Here is a 14,925-nt window from a genome sequence, read left to right on the forward strand (position 1 = left end):
AATAATACCTCTCAGGACCGCTGTGAGAAATGAGGTAATGGATGTAGAACACCCAGCATGGGGCCTAGATGCTCAGAAAACATGAGCTTCCTAATGCCAGGCCTCCAGGGAGGCATGTAGGGTCTGTGTCTGTTCCTGGGACCCCCACACTTCTTGCTTTAGCTTGACCTCTTATCTTTGGTCCCCTTTTCCCACTTCCTGGCATGTACTCCCAGAAATGACACTTGGCCAGTGGCTTAACTTTCTGGCCACAGTTTTTCATCTGAGCCATGGATTAGGCAGTACTGGGTGTCCTCCCATAGGAGTTGGCTCAAGTAGCTATGTATTTCTCTGTCGTCCTGGATACCATTAATAATCACTAGCCCTTAATTGAGTGCTCCTAATGTGCTGGTGCTCTGTGTGGATTATCTCATGAAATCTTCACAGCACTTCCAGAAAGCAGGCACTGTTATTATCATGCCAATTTTACATGTGGGGAAACTAAGATGCAGCAGGCAGTATAGCTAGGAAGTGGCAGAGCTGGGATTCAAGCCGGGGTTACCTTGCTCCAGGCTCCCACACACATCACTCTCCCCTTCTTTCTGTCTGAGGTGTTCAGCCCCTGGTGAATGAGAGGCTGCATCTATTTCATAGATGAGTAAGTACATTGAGGAATTTGAGATCAAGAGTCCCTGCTAGAAGGAGTTTTGACCCCAGACTTGGCTCCTCTGTTGCCAAGAACATAAACCTATCCTTGCAACCAGTGGCTTGCAGGGGGGTGGGTAGTGTCCATATGAGTCTGAGACCCTCGGCCCTTTCCCCTCATCACCACAACCAGACTTAGCCACAGGGGAAGACAGCAGACACAGGTCAGGATTGTTCCATTCCCATGGAAACCCTCGTCCCTGACTCCTTCCTGTCCCAGGTACATCTCGATGCCCAGGTGTGCCTGGGAATCTGAGGTGGGAGGGTACTGGGGAGGTGGCTGCCGGCTCTCTGGAAGCCTGGAGTGGGCAGAGGCCACGGACGGTTGTGGCAAGCATGCACACAAAGCCCCCAATTCCCAGGGCAACTGATTCCAAATGGCTGGGAGCCCGTGGGTCCCTGGGGAAGCAGCAGTTGGCCTGAGAGTTGGGCCCTTGCATGCACCGTTACTCATGTCAGTGTCCCTTCTGGTCTCACTTTGCTCGTGTGTAGATGGGAGGGGTGAGTTAAAGGCCGAAGGGCCTTCCTGGAGCTCTGCCCCTCTGTCCAGCTCTCATAGCCCTGGCAGCCTTTCCTTGGGGCAGCTTTGCTTCTCCTGTGCCAAGGAGGGCAGTCAAGGGTGATTAGGGGTGCCTGGAGGGCAGGGGGAAGATGCTGTCACCACGCCCCTGCCTCTGCTTCCTTCAGACCCAAGCCCAGAGCCGCTCAGAATGGGACCTTCAGGAAGGGAGCCGGACCTGGCTTTGGAAACGACGACACAGCTCAGGGAGACCCGCTCAGCCCCTGGGGCGCCTACAGAGGCCGGCGGTGGGCAGCGCCTCCGACATGGCCATCTATGCCTCCACGGGGCTGGAGAGCCTAGTACTGGCAGCAGACCATGCTGGTGCCGGCTGCCCCTCATGCCCAGTGCCAGCTCCTGGACGTTTGGAACAGGAAACCCCAGACTGTGCTTACCTGCAACCCCCTTACATGGCCCCAGAGGTCCCTTGGAATCCTGAGCCACCCGGTAACGTGGAAGACACACTGCCCCGCCCACTAGCCTTCCCCAAGGCAGAGGGGGCAAAGGGCGAGCCTGTCACCCTGGGGCCAGCGCTGCCAGAGCCAGTCCAGATCCTACCGGAGCGTCCCTCTGCCAGGAGGACCCGCTACCACATCACTGTCATCCTGCAGGGGCGTGGGCAGACACCTGGGGAGGAGGGTGGGGAGCCCAAACCGGCCCAACCAGCTCGCCACCCTTTCTGCCCTGAGGAATTCAGGGGCTGGCAGAACCCTCCCCAGGGGCCCCGCCCCATCACGGGGTGCCCAACTGACCTGCCCCAGGAGCCCCAGCAAAGAGCCCCACAGCATCAGGAGAGCACAGCCCAGCAGCAGGAGCTCTGGACCCGCCGGACACCTGGGTCCCCAAGCAGACGGTGAGTACAGGTCCCCATGTGGGACAATGCTGAGAGGAGAAACTGACCTGGCTGCTCTTTCTGGGGACTCTGCCTCTCTCCAGACTTCTTTAACTCCAAGCCCATTCATTCAGTTCCCTGGGCATGAACTCACTCTGCCATACCCTCTCCGCTCAGCTCAGCTTGCTGTCCTGTTCCTCCCCTCCCCCACAACCTGTCTCCTGGACACCCCCCCCCCTGCTCTCCTGCCCTGTCCATATGAGGAGGGGGAGATCCTGTCTTGGAGAGGATGGGGGAGGGGTCACTTTCTCTTCAGTAACACCCACCATTCCCTGGTTCTGTTCAGGAGACCACAGAACCCATCTGGTAGTAAGCACCAGCAAAGGTGCTGGGTGTCCTGTGGCAAGTTGCTTAACCTCTCCGGTCTTTGAGTTGTTGAGTAGATTTGGTAGCTGGAGATGAGGTGGTTAGAGGAGCATGCTTTGAACTCTGGAGAGTTGGGCTGCCAAAATAGCAAGGATGCTTATTAATAACACCTCAGTCACAGCAATAATTACCCTGCCTGGCTCATTGTCAGCAGCCACAGGAACTGGCACGAAGATTCTCAGGCCTCAATTTTTATTTTATTTATTTAATTTTTGGTTTTTGAGAGAGAGACAGGATAGGAAGGAAGAGAGAGAGAGGGAAGAGAAAAATGAGAGGCATCAATTCAGAGTTGTTGCCCTTTAGTTGTTTATTGGTTGCTTCTCATATGTGCTTTGACAGTGGTGGAGGGGGATGGCAGGTCAAGCCTAGGCAGTGACCCCTTGCTCAAGACAGTGACCTTAGGCTCAAGCCAGCAACTTTGGGCTCAAGTTATCAACCTTTGGGCTCAAGTCAGAGACCTTGGGACCATGTTGATGGCCCTGTACTCAAGCCAGCGACCCTGCACTCAAGCTGGTGAGCCTGCATTCAAGCCGACAAGCCCATGCTCAAGCTGGTGACCTCAGTGTCCCAGGCTGATGCTCTATCTACTGTGCCACCACCGGTCAGGTCCAAACCTTGATTTTTATTTGTGTTGAAATGACTCTCCCAAATCTGTTTGGTGGGCTCAGACGTGGAAGAGTGTATTGCCTAAAACTCACCTAGGAAGGAGTGAACTTGGCATCTCTCTAGGACCACCAGGGAGGGGCACTGGGCCTCAAACAGGGCTCCGAAAAGTTCCTAATGATGATGGTGGTGGCTGTCATTTATGGTTTGTTTTCTAAACATAATCCTGTTTCATCCTCACAGCAGCTCCATGGAGCACGGAGTGGGACTAATCCGGCTCCACACCCCTATGCCCTGGTTACAATAAGAAACTAAGGCTCAGAGTGGTTACATCAGTTGCCCAAAATCAACCAGAAAGTGAAGGGACCAGAATTTGAAACGAGTGCCTGTGCTCTAACCACTTCTCTGTCCTACCTCTCTCAGAGGCCTCCGTGGCCCTGTGCGGCCAGTGGTGGGTTGAGTTGTGGCTGCTTTGCAGACTCCAGGGTTTTCTCTGACTCTGTGGAGGTAGATTTGGTGGCACTGTGCTAGCAGAGGCAGCATCAGGGATGATGCTCAGACCTTTGGGCAGGAGTCAGGGTACCTGGTTCTGTGGCAAGGAGGAGGGAGATACGGTTCCTCAGCTGGCTCAGAGACCTGCTCAGGTGCCCCTGCTGGGGGATAAGGGCTACAGAGAGAGGGGAGGTGGTGGACGAAGCAGCTCTTGGAGAGAGGGCAGAAGCACTAAGTTTAGCCAGGGGGCTGGTGTTGTACCTGCTGCTCCCTGGCTGGTTGGGGCCCAGGTGGATAATGACAGACTCTGGCGGGAGGCTAGGGCTCACTTAGAGAGGAGGAAGTGGATCTCTAGAGACATCATCCTTCTCTGGCTCCTGGGCCAAGATTGGCAAATATAGGAGGTGGGTAGGCGGGGCAGTTGGGTCTGCAAGTGGGATTGTGTATGCATTCAAGGGTGTGTGTCTGTGTTCGAATGTAGGGGAATTTCAAGAGGAAGAGGGCTTGGGGCTGTGAATTGACTGTGTGCATATATTCTGAATGTGTGCTTGTGTCATTGTGTCTGTGACTTGTCTGTTGCTGCGTCTGAGTATGGGTAGCTCTGACTCTGTGTGTCTGAGTGTGTAAGTCAACGTAAGTGTCTGTGTGTATTTTTGCCTGTGCTACTCTGGTCTGTGCTGGTGTCTGTGTGACGCAGCACGTGTTTGTGGGCCTGTGGACTGGTTTGGCCTAGTTTGGGGGTGACTCACAGGTAAGCGGGAGAATCCAAGACTTGTTGAGTTAGAGTAGGCTCTTTCCCACACTCCCCCCGCCCCTTCCTCAGCCTCTCCCTTCCCAGCCCCACACACCTTGTTTGGAGGTCACAGGTTACCCTGCCAACAAATCCACTTCTGATATGGGGCGCTGGAGAAGAGAGGGCTCTGGGAAGGGCACTTCTGCTGGCTTAAGAAAAGCACTCTGGGCCATTGGGGTGTGTCTTCAGAGCAAGGACAAAAAGGGGGAGCTCTAGACAGCCAGGTTCCAGTATAATTTGAAGACTATTCTAGCTGTCATGACTGTCCAGGGAGCAGTCAGGTCAGCTGTCAAAGGGTGATCTCCCTGTCCCTAGAGGTATGCAAGTAGAAGCAATGACCATATGCTTGTGGAATGAGTGACAATCAGGGGTGTTGTCCAGAGGGTTGGGTTGGGAGAGGCATTGCATTCTGATTGTTAGGAGGTCATTGACAATATCTAATCTGATCATCAATGGCTTCCTTTGAAGCAGCTTTCCTGTTGTTTAGCCAAAGCCTATGGGGCCTTCCAAATATCATTTCCATTTTTATGTCTAATTCTTTGACCCTTAGACTCCTATGATACCACCTTCATGGGAAAATTGGCTTTGGATGAACTAACCAGGGACTAGGGCATCACTTAACAAATCAGCATTGAATGAGTGAGTGAATGAATAAATAAATGTCTTAGAACCCAGGCTTTACTCCTTACTACTAATGCCATTAGGGACAGGGAGTCTCGGCAAATGGTAGGTGTTATTATTGTCATTCAGAAATGGAGAGGAGATTTAGGGGGGCTCAGTGAGGGGGTGAAGCCCCATGTAGGGGAAATCCCAGCAAGGAGGACAGGGGTTCTGTTGGAAGAAAGGGGGCTCCTTAGGGAGGAGAGAGGACAGGGTCGGGGCTTTGGGTGTCTGATTGTGTCCTGTTTGCAGGAATTCTGGCCTGGAGAAAGAATTGGGGCTTCATCTCAGCCCACCACCTTCCCTGTACACAAGGCTTTTCTGGGGCCACGCAGATCCTATCCCAGGCTAGGCCACACACTGTCATAACCACCAGTGGTCCTCGAGTCAGGCCAGGCTTCCCTAGGCCCCAACCCCTTTCATCTCTGTCCCTCATAAAACCTGAGTCACTGTTGGGGCCATAGGGCAGGGTCGAAGTTCTGGGTTCCATCAGCTTGTGAGAGAGGAAGATAGAGTGGGGGAGGGCAGTTTGGGTATGGGTCCATTTCTGGTCTTAACCTCCTTGATAGTGGTCTAGGGGCTGCCTCATTGAGAGGAGGAGCAGACCTGAAGACAGCCTGGACCTAAGGCTGGGGATAAGGCTGGGGACAAACAGGTTGTTTCACAGATTCTTGGGGCCTGAGAATAGGATTGCCCTGGTCAGTGTGATTTGGAAGTCAGAGTGGAGGCTGAATGGCCCCTCTAAGACTGTTGTGGCCCCCTTTGAAAGTAAACCTCCAAACCAGTGAGTCTCAATTTACCAGGTAAATACATTAAAGGAGTTTGGTATGGTGGTTAAGCACTTAGGGGCTGGAGTTCAAGTCTTGCTTCTGCTACTGTGTGACTCTGGGTAACTTTCTTAACCTCTCTGAGCCTTCCCCATCTGCAAGATGGGAATGTTTGCTTATAATCTATTAATAATTATTATTTTTAAATGGATATTTTATTGATTTTAGAGAGAAAGAAAGGGAAAGGGAGAGAGAGACAGAAAAAACATTGATCTGTTCCTGTGTATGCCCTGACCGGGATCAAACTGCCAACTTCTGCGCTTTACGACAGTGCTCTAACCAACTGAGCCATTGGCCAAGGCTGCTGTTTCTATTAAAGCAAATTCACAGAGAGTTTCTAGGGTGCTTAGAGTTCTTCCCAGTCAGTTGTTATTACTATTCCCTATTTAGTAAAGGAGGTAATGGAAACCCAGAGAGATCAAGGAGGGTCTGAAAAGATATAAGACCCAGACTTGGCTAGGTAGCTCAGTTGGTTAGGGCATCGCCTTGATATGCCAAAGTTTCAGGTTTGATCACCACTTAGGGCACATACAAGCATCAACCAATGAGCCTGACTGGTGATGGCACAGTGGATAAAGTGTCAACCTGGAATACTGAAGTCACCGGTTTGAAACTCTGAGGTCACCAGCTCTGAACATGGGCTTGTCAGCGTGTTGCTGGCTTGAGCAGGGGATTGTTTACACACTCCCAAAGCTCAGCAGCTTGAGCCAAAGGTCACTGGAATGAGAAGCCCAAGGCTTGAGCAAGGGGCCACTGGCATGGCCTCGATCAAGGCACGTACGAGAAGATCAATGCACAACTAAAGTAAAAGCAATTATGAGTTGATGCTTCTCAACCTCTCTCTCCCTTCCTGTCCTTCTCTCACTCTTTCTCAAACAAAACAAAGAATCAACCAATGAATGCATAAGTAAGTGGGATAACAAAGTAATATTTCTCTCTCTAAAAAACAAAAAAAATCAACAATTAAAAAAAAAAAAAGGAATAAGACCCAGGCCCCGCCCCTTAGAAGAGTGCAGGTAAGAGAAGCCCCGCTGGAGAGGACTGGAGGAATAGCTGGGTGTGCTCGGAGCCGGGCCCGGGGGCAGGGGAGAAGATGCCTGGACACCGATTCAGACACGACTCTAATCCCCAGCTTGGCGATTTGGCAAGTTCATCCCCTGGGCCAACCACTCCTCTTTTCTGACACTTGGTTTCCTCATCTGTACAATAGGGGAAATAATCATAGAGGAGAAAACTGAGGGCGACTGCATCAAATCCAAAGTGCTGGGTCCCGAGAAGCTCATTGAGACCCACAGATGCACCCAGACATGCACCTGTGCTCTGACAGTCACCCCACATGCTGATGCTAGTATACACATGTGCACACCTGCCAGTGTTTGGTCACAGTTCTCCAAGGTGACAGTGCAAAGTTTATGATCCAGCATTTTAGTTTATAAGGCAAGTTTTCTTTCTTATTTCATCCTGACAATAACCTTATGAAGCACATACTCTTATTTAAAATTTTTTTAAATTTATTTATTGATTTTAGTGAGAGAGGGAGGGAAAAAAAGAGAGACAGAAACATCAGTGTGTTCACGTGTGTGCCCTGACTGGGGATTGAACCAACAACCTCTGCACTTCGGGACGATGCTCTAACCAACCAAGCTATGCAGCCAGGGCTCACATATTCTTATTAGTACAGTTTTCTGGCTTGAAACTCTGAAGCTTGAAGGGGAAAAAAAGGCCTGCTCAAGCTTATCTATCTAGTGAGCCAAAGGGCCAGGGAAAACCCAGCTCTTCTTGAGGCCCAACACCGTCTTGCCTTCCCTGCCTGCCCTTACACTGGCAGGGACAGGGTCAGAACAGTGGCCTCAATTTCAGCTTTCTGGTTTTCCAGTCTAGGGCTCCTCGGGCAGAGTCCCAGCCCTGTCCACAGACCAGTGGTCAGACCATCTGCCTTTCTGCTCTCTCCTTCCGCTCTCCTTCCACGCTCAGGCCAGCTTCACTCCTGGAAGGACCGTGGCACAGGGGATCACCTCAAAGTGGGGAGAGGGCTGAGAGTATCATGCCCATTTTACAGATGAAGAAACAAAGGCCCAAAAGGTCAAACGACTTGCCTGAGGTTGCCCAGCCTGACTTTGGCTGAGGTAGGTATTCTGCACTACAGAGAGCCACCCTTGCCAGCCCTGACATTGTCTCTCTTTTTTCTGGCACCATCTCCAGGGAACTGGGCCACAGTAAGCCAAGGACACCTCAGGACAGGTTGCTGGGGCCCAACATGGAGGAGGCAGGTGGGCCCCCTGCTCGGGCCGAAGCCCGAGTGGTGAGTGCCAGACTGACATGGCGGCAGCGGCCCCCAGCCCAGGAGGAGATCAGACATCGTTTTCACAAGGTGTCCCTGGTGTCAGAGGCCCCGCAGGAGACCCCGCAGGAGGAGGTGTTTGCGTACAGTGTCCGCGGGGAGGAAGTCAATGGCTTTGCTGCACTGGGGGAAGAGACTGCAAATCACCAAGGCCCCCGGACTGGGGCAGGCTCCAAGAGCTTCCAGAGCCACGGGCCTGTCTTTTCCAGGAAGTACACACTACCCCCCAGGGAGAAACGGCTGGTGGGGAGGCTGCCAGAGGCTGCAGACCAGGCAGACAGCAGCTCCCAAGACCCTAGGACTGAGCCGCCATGCTTGCGAGCCACGGCCAGGACTGAGCTTTTGGTACCCCTTCCTGGGCCCCGTGAGCCAAGCCCCCACCCGGGTATGAGCCTTGACAAACGGCGGGTGACACGCACTGTGCGGACCACTGTGGTGGTAGGAGGGCATGTGGACCAGCATGTGAGCAACTCTGTGACCCTGGAGCCAGTGCTCCCTGGCAAGGCCCTGCCAAGGGGTCGCAGTGCTATCCGGACAGTGGTGGTGGGCCCCCGGGCTGAGGGCTCGCCCAGCCGCAGTCAGGCCCTGGAGCTGTTAAGTAGCCTTGTACCTGCTGAACGAAACCCGCCTGCCAGCCAGCTGCCCAGGCCCATGGCTCCTGTGCCAAGGAGTCCGGGTCTGGGCAACACAGTGGGCACAGCCCTGGGGCAGCTGCCTGAGATGGGGACAACAGAGCCAAAAGACAAATCTGCCCTGGCCCCTGCAGGTACCCCAGAGGGTGCTCACTTACCTCAGAACCAAGAGGTCCCTGCAACCCACCCAGGCCAAGACCAGGGCCGAGCCCGGGATGCCTGGGTTCATGATGTCTCCAGGGTGCAGGGAGCCTCCAACCCTACCCAACTCCCTCTCCACACCTCTCAGTGCTATACACCCACACCCTCTTCTCCCAGACTCCAGACCCACACCTCCTCCCTGGGCCTGGACCACCCCAAGGCCCAGCTCACTCTTAATCCCAGGGGACCCCAAGCCCTGCCCTCTGTGAAAAGGGAAGGGCTCACAGATCCCCCTGCTGCCACCGTCAGGCCCATGGTACAGACTGAGGTCGTGATGGTCCCTGGAGAAGCTCTATCCTCTGTAAGAAGGGAGGCTGTCCCCAGCCCAGGAAATCTTTCTGCTCCACCTTCCCCAAAGAATAAGGTTGTTCAGGACTCTGAAAATGTCCCCATCTTCTCTTTTACCCAGAAGGAGATAGTGCGGGGACCTGATGTTCCTGCTGACCCATCCTCCACCCAGAAAGAGGTTGTGCAGGGTCCTAGTGCTCCTGCTGCCTCATCCCCCAAACCAACCAAGGTTTTCCAGAGCCCAGAAGATAGGCCTAGCACCCATACAGAGGTTGTCCAGGGTATTCAAGGCAGCTTTGGCCCTTCCCTCTCCGAGGCAGAGCCTGTTCCCGGCCTGATTGCTCCTCCCCTGCCCTCCCCCCAGAAGCATAAGGTTGGCCAGGGCTCTGAAGGGAGCCCCAGCTCATCTCCCACCCAAAAGGAGGTTTCTCAGGGCACTGCTGTTCTCCCTGCTCCCTCCTCCTCAGTGGGCAAGGTGTTCCCCAGCCCAGGAGGCCACCCTGCCGCTATGTCAGCGGGATCAGAGGCCAGCCTTGAGTCCCAGTTTGTCCCTGGCACTACTGAAGACAAGGAGGAGGAGGTGGCCCTGACGGCTGACCTGGAGATTTTCCTGGACACCCTGCGGAGCATGGAGCCCCCTGAAATTCTCCGCACTCACCGGCTGCCACGAGCTCCCCGCTCCTCCTACCTGGCCATGTACGCCACGCTGCCCACTATCGAGGAGGACCAGGCCAGGCCACGAATGCTGGGACCCAGCCCCCAGGAGGTGCCTGCACAGGAGGAAGACAAGGAGGAGGAGGACGAGGAAGAGGAGGAGCAGCCAGAGAACCCCTACCTAAGTGACGACGAGAAGCTCCAGCGCAGGCAGGAGAAAGCTGGGCCCAGCCCCTCCTGGGACTTCCGCCCTGCCAGGCCCCCCCAGACCTCTTACTCTCCTCTGGAGATGATGAAGAAGCATGCCATGGATGCCAAGGGCTCCCACTCGGAGTCGGGGCCAGACTGGCAGGCAGGCACGAGGCCCACTTCCCGTCTTGAAGGTAGTCTTTTCTTTGGTGGTCTGGTATCTGCCACCAAGGAGGCCCCCACCTTGGAACCACTGGGCACAAAACTATCTGCTCTGCCTGCCCACGGGGCACCAGGGCTCAAAAAGGTGCCAGGACAGCTGCCCCTGCTCTGCAGCAAAAGGTCACCACCAGAGAAGCCCACATGTGCCAGGCCCCCTGAGGGCTGGGTGAGTGACGCCACGCTTGGGTGGGCAACCGAGGGTGCCTGGTCTCAGGGGGTTTGGATGGTATGAGGATCATGGTACTAGGAGGCAGTCTTCAGAGGCAGAGGGATGGCTCAGTGGGACCCTGTGCAAGCCACATCTCTCTGGGCCTCACTCTCCCTGTCCAAACAGGAGGAGGTCTGCAGTGTGGATTCCAAAGGGCTTAGTGGCTCCAAGCTCTTGGAAGCCGGGAAAGGGGAGTGATAGGGACCCAGATCCTGAGACAGGGTGGGTTGGGGGCAAGTGTGGTGTCCTCTGTGGGGGTGGAGGCCAATAGGGAAGATGTGGGATGCCTGGAATAGCAGCTGGTGGGAGGCAGTAAAAAGACAACCCTGTAAGACTTATCACTGCCTCCATTCCAGAGTCCAGCATTGAAGACCCAGGGCAAGCTGAACACCAGGCCAGGAAAGGTAGGGGGTGTGGGCAGGTATGTGGGAGGGGGAAGCAGGATGGAGGAGCTGAAAACAAAGCCTGAGGACACCCCTGTGTCTTCCCAGGTGATCCTCTTCTCAGAGCCTGGCTGCCAAGGCAGCAGCAGGGAGATCTGGAAAGACATTGCTGATGCCTCCAGCTGGGCCCATGTGGCCTCCGTAAGGGTGGTTCGAGGCTGGTGAGTGCAGAGAGCCTGGGGAAGGGGTTCTGTTTGAGAACCTGGGGCAGCTAGTGCAGCCAGAAGTGCCCAGGCCAACCTCGCAGAAACCCCCTCAGCTACTCAGAGACCCCGCCTTGTGGGTACATCTCCCACCCAGTGACGCTGGGTCTCTGTGCCCACAGCTGGGTGCTATATGAAAAGCCGGAGTTCCGGGGCCAGAAGCTGGTCCTTCCTGAAGGAGATGTGGAGCTCAGAGCCTCAGGATCAGCCTGGAGTATTCAAAGCATCGGCTCTCTGAGGAGGGTGGTCCGGGTAAGTGGGCTGGGCTGGAGGCCGGATTCTGCCCTGTCTACCCTGGGTCCCGGGCCCTGAGGAAAGAGAAAGCCTCAGGTGTCTAGATTTGGAATCTCTGGGACAGATCATACTGGGTAGGGGGCAGAAGGGGGTTTATTGTGGACTCATAGATCCTGACCCTGGAACCAACTGGGGAATGCTCAGGCTGGCTTGGGGAGGCCGGGGCCAAGCAAAAGCCACAAGCCCCAGCTTGGGAAGGCAGTCTGGGAAAGTTTGAACTGGCTCTGGAGAAAGATTCCTTCAGAAAAGAAACAGGTGGGGGTGGATATGGGTGTTCCCCCACCCAAGGGTCCAGGCTCTTAGGTCCACAGTAAGACTTAAGGCACCTTGGACATTTGTTCATTCATTGTCTCAAGGATGCTCGATAATGTCTGCTGTGTGCCAGCCACCACGCCAGGCAGTGGGTGGTGGGGGAGCCCTGCTCTCTGTCCTGTAGGACTCAGGGTCAAGGTGGGGGTCACAGGATGGGATTTGAAGCAGGAAAGCCATACAGTCAGATGAGGGATTTTTTTTCTTTTTTTTTAATTTTAATATTTATTTATTCATTTTAGAGAGGAGAGAGACAGAGAGAGGAGAGAGAGACAGGGGGGAGGAGCTGGAAGCATCAACTCCCACATGTGCCTTGACCAGGCAACCCAGGGCCTCGAACCGGCGACCTCAGCATTTCCAGGTCGACACCCCATCCACTGCGCCACCATAGGTCAGGCCAGATGAGGGATTTATAAACATGCCTCTGGCTGCCAGGAGGAGGAGAGACTAGATAGGGATCCCGGAGGCAGGAAGACGGGGAAGGGCTGTGGTGTTCAGCTGAGAAGCACCTCTGAATTTTGAGGGAGAGATGTGTGATTTGAAAAGGCATAGTCACCTGATCTGTGGTGGCGCAGTGGATAAAGTGTCCACCTGGAATGCTGAGGTTGCTGGTTTGAAAACCTGGGCTTGCCCAGTCAAGGCACATATAAGAAGCAATCAATAAACAACGATGAGTTGATCAGTGAAGCAACTATGAGTTGATACTTCTCACTCCACGCCCCCTTCTCTCCTCTCTCTATAAAACCAATAAATACAATCTTTAAAAAGGCCTGACCAGGCAGAGCACAGTGGATAGAGCATCGGACTGGGATGCAGAGGACCCAGTTTTGAGACCCCGAGGTCGCCAGCTTGAGCGTGGGCTCATCTTGTTTGAGCAAAGCTCACCAGCTAGGACCCAAGGTCGCTGGCTCGAGCAAGGGGTTACTCGGTCTGCTGAACGCCCACGGTCAAGGCACATATGAGAAAGCAATCAATGAACAACTAAGATGTCGCGATGAAAAACTGATGATTAATGCATCTCTCTCTGTTCCTGTCTGTCTGTCCCTATCTATCCCTCTCTCTGACTCTGTAAAAAAAAAAAAGAAGAAAGAAAAGGCACAGTCACTATTATAGTTTCATATTTGTAAAGTGAGAAAAAAACATTGTTTTCATAACACCAATTTATAAACTATCAAAATTAAGCTTGAGGAAAGATCATTGTGGCTACAAGGAAGAAGCAGAAGAGAAAGCAGGGTTAATCAGATGTTTTGCTTCTTTTTTTTTTTACAGAGACAGAGAGAGAGGGATAGATAAGGACAGACAGACAGGAACGGAGAGAGATGAGAAGCATCAATCATTAGTTTTTCGTTGTGGCACTTTAGTTGTTCATTGATTGCTTTCTCATATGTGCCTTGACCGTGGGCCTTCAGCAGACCGAGTAACCCCTTGCTCAAGCCAGCGACCTTGGGTCCAAGCTGGTGAGCTTTGCTCAACCCAGATGAGCCCGCGCTCAAGCTGGCAACCTCACGGTCTTGAACCTGGGTCCTCTGCGTCCCAGTCTGATGCTCTATCCACTGCGCCACCGCCTGGTCAGGCTTGCTTCATTTTTAATGAGAGGAGGAATAACTCTGAGTTTAGTAGTATTGCAATCCTCTTGGTAAGAGAGAACGAGAGCTGGTGATTTTTTTTTTTTTTAGTGGGAGAGAGATAGAGAAAGGAAGGGAGAAAGATGAGAAGCATCAACTCATAGTTGCAGCACTTTAGATGTTTGTTGATTGCTTCTCAAGCCAAGCCAGTGACCCCTTGCTCAAGCCAGCAACCTTGGGCTCAAGCTAGTGACCATGGTGTCATGTCTATGATCCCACGCTCAAGCTGGCAACCCTGTGCTCAAGCTGGTGAGCCTGCGCTCAAGCAGGTGAATTCAGAGTTTTGAACCTGGGACCTCAGCGTCCCAAGGCAATGTTCTATCCATTGCATCACCACTGGTTAAGTTAGAGAGCTGACGATTCTTAACTAGGGCAGTGACTCAACCATGCAGAGGGGACAGCTTTCAAAGCCTCTCCAGAAACACACAAATGTTTGTGAACAATTTATTGTGATCTTCTCATAATAAATGCATCGTTGTGTGGGAGGTAACAAGGTACTAGAGAAAAACAAGTCAGGTGGACGTGGATTCATCTGATTAACTCAGCATTGGTTGGACACTTAGTGAGTTCCAGGCACATGGGAGGTGCTGAGTGAACAAAACTAAACTGCTCTGTTCCTGGCCCTACTGCTTACAGGCTGTGTGCCCTTGGGAAAAATGCTTAACTTCACTGAGCCTCATTTTTCTAGTTTGCAAATGGAGTAATAACTCACATTGAGAGGACTCAGTGAGATGAGATAGGCATGCCCTTAGCACAGTGCCTGGTACTGAGTAGATGCTTCATAAACACCTGGTGAAGTAGTGAGTCCATAAACAAAGTGCTGGTGAGGAAGAAACACCCAGAATGCAGAGGCTCTGCTGCTTCCTGGGTTGAAGTGTAGGTGGAGCCAGTCTGGACAGAGGCAGGAATTGTACATAAAAGAATGGTCAGTGTTAGACCTAAGGAAGAGGCTGTACATAATCACCCATTCCTCCACCATGCTGGAAGTCAGGCTGCCCAGAGGCAAGGCAGAGGGCATGGCACTTGGCAGGCGCCTGCTGAGAACTTTGATCTCAGAGCCCAGAGGTTCAGGGTGGGACCAGCAAGGTCTTTGGTCTTGGAGTTCTCTGTCTAACCTTAAGAGTACATACACCCCAGTTGTTCTACTGGCTTCTGGAAAGATGGTAACAGAGGTTTCCCAGAAGCCTCCTGCAGCCCTGGCTGGCCACACTTGGGGATGCAGGTGCAGATGGGGGTAGTCTTTGAGAGGTGCTGTTCACACTTCATCTTTCCATCCCTCTCCCTGCAGGACTACATTACCCCAGAGATCAGTCTCTACTCTGAGGAGGGTCTCAAGGGGGAACAAGTGAAATTAACCAAGTCCTTGGAGGACCCCCAGAGCCTGAAGAGGCCCCTGCAGGTGGCATCTGCCACTGTCTCTGCAGGACTGTGAGTCTGGGC

General features: G+C 53.3%; 1 protein-coding gene across 1 annotated transcript in view; it reads left to right on the forward strand.

The window, feature by feature from the left end:
* Positions 1-14,925, forward strand: part of CRYBG2 (crystallin beta-gamma domain containing 2) — a 32,414-nt gene that overhangs the window by 2,413 nt on the left and 15,076 nt on the right. Inside the window, exons 3-8 of the mRNA XM_066270021.1 lie at positions 1,372-2,096; positions 8,079-10,569; positions 10,968-11,015; positions 11,103-11,215; positions 11,380-11,509; positions 14,774-14,913. Of these exons, the coding sequence (XP_066126118.1) occupies positions 1,372-2,096; positions 8,079-10,569; positions 10,968-11,015; positions 11,103-11,215; positions 11,380-11,509; positions 14,774-14,913 (3,647 nt within the window). The remainder of the gene's footprint in view (positions 1-1,371; positions 2,097-8,078; positions 10,570-10,967; positions 11,016-11,102; positions 11,216-11,379; positions 11,510-14,773; positions 14,914-14,925) is intronic.

Source organism: Saccopteryx bilineata, chromosome 3 (genome assembly GCF_036850765.1).
Source record: "Saccopteryx bilineata isolate mSacBil1 chromosome 3, mSacBil1_pri_phased_curated, whole genome shotgun sequence".
NCBI classification, from domain to species: domain Eukaryota; kingdom Metazoa; phylum Chordata; class Mammalia; order Chiroptera; family Emballonuridae; genus Saccopteryx; species Saccopteryx bilineata.